Source organism: Somniosus microcephalus, chromosome 9 (genome assembly GCF_052327205.1).
Source record: "Somniosus microcephalus isolate GS21.2 chromosome 9, FLI_Smic_1.0, whole genome shotgun sequence".
In the NCBI taxonomy this organism is placed as follows: Eukaryota; Metazoa; Chordata; class Chondrichthyes; order Squaliformes; family Somniosidae; genus Somniosus; species Somniosus microcephalus.
Window position 1 is genome coordinate 123,284,755 of NC_140995.1, and position 4,375 is coordinate 123,289,129.

The window sequence follows — 4,375 nt, forward strand, 5'->3', positions numbered from 1 at the left end:
ACTACTCTATAGTTCTTGCACCTCTTTGTAATTTCTCTGTAAATTTGCTCCTCTATATCCTTCACACTAGTTGGTGGCCTATAGAATACAGCTAGTAGTGTAATTGCACTCTAACCAAACAGATTCTGTCATTAACCCCTCCAGGACATCCTCTTTCTCCAGCACTGTAACATTCTCCTTAACCAATACTGCCACCCCACCAACTTTCTTTCCTTCCCTATCTTTCCTGAACAAATTGGGGGTGATTTTGCCAATGGGGGCGCGTTGGAGGCGGGACTGCTGCTTGGCGGTTCGATGTCCTGCCTCCATCGATTTGTGGCCAACCCACACTATTTTCCCTTGATTGGCCTTGTTAAGCCCGCCCAGGCCAATTAAGGGAAAGCTGGTTGCAGAGAACGTCAATGTATGACATTTCATCTGTCAAAAACATTTTGACGGATGAATTGTCATCGTTTGACAGCTCTGTGAAGCTGTCAAACAGTGACATTCACAGTAGTTTGATGAGTTCTTGAATTCAAGGCCTCATCAAACCTCTTTCTTTTGCAGAAATTAGATGGTTGTTGCATTGGAGAATGCAGCAGCCATCTGTCATCTCTGCCGCGGAGGTTCAAGACTCTCCGCATACCCACCGATTGAAGTCTGCAGGAAGAAACAAAGGTAAGTGCACTTTTTCTAACACTTACCTCAGATACTCACCTCTCCACACTTGCCCCCATCACTTACCTCCACAGCACACTTTTGGACCCCTCCAACCCCAGCAGACCCACTACTCGCCTCGGTGACTCTGGTGAGGTTCGGAGCCTTCGGGAAGCCCGCGCTTTTGTGGGTATCATGGGAATAATCCTCTTATCTGCCTGTTAACTACCTGTTAACAAGGCAGTTAAGTGGCTCTAATCCCCTTCCCGCCTCCAAGGAGACGGGACCCGGTGTGGGACTGCTACCCGCCTCCTGGCAAGATGGCATGCAGGCGGGTTGGGGCGGGTTGGGCACCTGCCCCCAAATTCTGCCATTTTCCTGGCATTCCCGCCTCCATACCTGCCTCCCCAGGGCTGGCAAGATCGCGCCCCTTATATCCAGGGATAGGGAATCCAGGAGCTGAGGCTTGATATGAATCAATAAGTTGCTGTATTTCAAAATAAGGTGAGTATACAGAATAGCAGTTATGATCAGACTCACTTTAATTCAAGCAGTACAACTTACCTTCATATAATGATACAAAGTAAAGAATATGCCATGCTTCCCTACATCAGTGGTTCGTTTTATTTGATTTAAGCAAGATAATTTCTGACTATTCTCTCTTGGACTCCAATCTTGTCATAGACTTTGTTCTCTCACAGCAATATGTTTCTAAAAATCTCCCTGACTACCTGTCTGTGTGGTTTATCTTACTTTTCACAGCTAAAGAAATAAATAAATTGCATTTATATAGCACCTTCACGACCTCAGGACATCCCGAAATGCTTTACAGCCAATGAAGTACTTTTGAAGTGTAGTCACTGTTCTAATGTAGGAAATGCGGCAGCCAATTTGTGCACAGCAAGCTCCCACAGACAGCAATGTGATAATGACCAGATCATCTGTATTCATGATGTTGGTTGAGGGATAAATATTGTACAGGACACCAGAGAGAATCCCGTGCTCATCTTCGAAATAGTGCCATGGGATCTTTCACATCCATCTGACGGGGTAGCCAGGACCTCAGATTAATGTCTCATCCAAAAGACGGCACCTTTGACAGTGCAGCACTCCCTCAGCACTGAACAGTAAGCCTAGATTTTGTGATCAAGTTCTGGAGTGGGACATAAACCTACAACCTTTTGACTCAAAAGCAAGAGTGCTACTAATGAGCCATGGCTGGTTGAAAGGGGATATAAGACTTTCCAACACAATGTGCGTGAGGTATTTATAGATTGTATTTATTTCATTTTGTGCAGCTCCATGACATTTGAATTTAGTTACTCTGAAAAAAATTCATTGCCGAAGAATCAGGGTTAAATATCTGACAAGAAAGCATAAGTTTCAGTGTTTTGCGAAACCACGGATACAAGAAAGCATAAAGCATTGGGTTTAAAGTAGAATTAAAGAATGCAAACCATGTAAATACATCATGTAAAGCTGGTGGCATTAAAAAATTAAAATATGGATTAAGAATGCTATTTACATAGAAAGGCAGCCAGGAGAATGTAAAAATTCCCATGATTACACCTTGATTTTTAAAAGCTATTTTTTCTTTTTTATGCAAGTTTTTAATATTGTTTTCTTCTGTACAGTGGCTATTATTTGGCATGTTTCCGATTTTGCTACCATGTTTGCAGCCCAGCACAAAAAATATCTTGACATATACACCTAAAATGATAAAAATGGGAATATAAAATACAATCAATGCATCTATGTGCCCCTCAAACTTATCATATGCAATACAGCTGCCCTCACATGACCTAGTAGCCATATAATCATCTACTGACTTTTTACTGAAGTCTGATAAAAACACACTAAACCCATAAAAGATAGCAAACAGCCAGATTAATATAACAGTCACAGCTGTTACAGGCAATGTGATTTTTATAGAGTAGAGCAAAGGGTCACACACAGCATAGTAACGATCAATGGCAATAAAACATAAATTATAAATGGAAACTATGGTTAGCACAATATCTATAATTGAGTGAATTTTACAAAACACATCTCCAAAATACCAGCATGTTTCTACAGACCTAACCATACTATAAGGCAACACAAAAAAGCCCACCAGAAAATCCACAACCGCTAAAGAAAAGACAAGATAATTGGTGGGTGTCTGTAGTTGCTTGAAATGTAAAACAGAAATGATCACCACCAGATTTCCAAATATAATAATTAGTATTGAAATGGTAATAAAAATGTAGAGTGCTGCATTGATTGCTATTGGCCTGGAGACTTTGGGACAGGATGTGTTGACAAATTCGAAACAGTATTGCACGTCTTCCGAATTCTGAAGATGTGTTAAATTCATTCTTTTTCACATTGATAATCAAAATCCTTGGATCACAGTGAGATGATAACGTTGTTATTGCAGAAGTTATTTGATTGGAGTAATCGTTACCAAGAACTGTGATTTTCTTCACTTGTGGTTAATCTGTGATTTCTGTAAAAACAACCTTTTATTAGAGACACATTTGAAACAATGGGAGTTCACTTTCAAAGGAGAATAAGCTTTGGAGAGGATTTTTAGTGGTGGGAAAGATTTTAGGATTGCAAACTCTAGGTTCTGATGAATAAAATCCCAGAATTGAACATGCTCCCTTTAAAGGAAAGACGCAAAGTAGAGGGTTTAATTTATTGTAGCAAAACATTATTTGTAATGCTCATGTAAATTTATTTGTGCTCAACGTTAACGCAATCACTAACCCAATTAAAACACACAGCACAACTTCAAGACATCACAAAAATAGCTTCCCAAATGAATAAAAATAGCCTAGCATTTGCATTGTGCAGTGGCCATTTTTTGGACACCTAAAACCCCAAAATGGCGGGCAGAAAGAATTTGGCGATGGTGTAAAACAGACCCCTGATGATTTTCATTTCCATTGAGCTCAACAAAATCAATTCGATGGCCAACCCAATATCTCCCATTTCACACTATTGCAAAAAGTTTAAATTACTCAAGTGTGTTATTCTGCTGTTAAGTTGGAGCTGCATTCAAATGGCCTAGTCATTTAAGTCCATGAATTGTAACTTGCTGTGCATGGGCATATTCTAAAGTTAAATTGAGACCAATTATCATTAGCCACAACCTGACGTCAATTAGAGCCTAATTCCTTTTTTACTCTTTTTTAAAGTTTCTACTTGTTTACTGGTAATTTCCTTGTTGTTTATTCCTATTTTATGAATATGCTAGTTGAATTAATCAGATGTAAATGTTATACAGACATTGCATGTATGTCACTTTCAGGTGACTCCATTGTCACTTATCTCACTCTTCCATCCAGGGCAGGTGGCTAGAGGACAGAGGCCCCTTCACCCTCACCTCCAATCTACTTCCTCCTCCCTTTTCTATAGCCAGCCCATAGCAATCTCCCTCAGAAGCTTTGTTTGCTATCAAAATATTTTTAAAAATAAATCAAATTTGAATGAGAAAAGACATTCCCAGTTCCGACCCGCCCGGAGCAGTAGACCTGGCACATTAACTCCACAGTGTGCATGTGATGTAATGGATGGGTTCCCCTGATTAACAGGTTGTCTTCCAGTTGGGCAGGGAGTGCTGGCTGGACAGGAAACCACAGCGATAGGTAGGTGCTGCACCCAACGGGGAGGGGGGATTCCAAGCCCGAAGGGGGTCTGATCCTCATCCCTGGAAAGACATTGCGGTCCCTGGGGGATCCGATCCCAAACCCAG

General features: G+C 40.8%; 1 protein-coding gene across 1 annotated transcript; it reads right to left on the reverse strand.

The window, feature by feature from the left end:
* Nucleotides 1–1,171: 1,171 nt before the first annotated feature.
* Nucleotides 1,172–4,133, reverse strand: LOC147112651 (trace amine-associated receptor 4-like). Its single transcript, XM_085997112.1, has one exon. It carries the CDS (start codon nucleotides 2,990–2,992, stop codon nucleotides 1,952–1,954), a length of 1,041 nt encoding a protein of 346 aa, XP_085853238.1. The 5' UTR covers nucleotides 2,993–4,133; the 3' UTR covers nucleotides 1,172–1,951.
* Nucleotides 4,134–4,375: the final 242 nt, after the last annotated feature.

Coding starts and splice junctions, on each gene's coding strand:
- LOC147112651 (XM_085997112.1), bottom strand. CDS start 2,992: ATGAATTTAACACATCTTCAGAATTCGGAAGACGTGCAATACTGTTTC.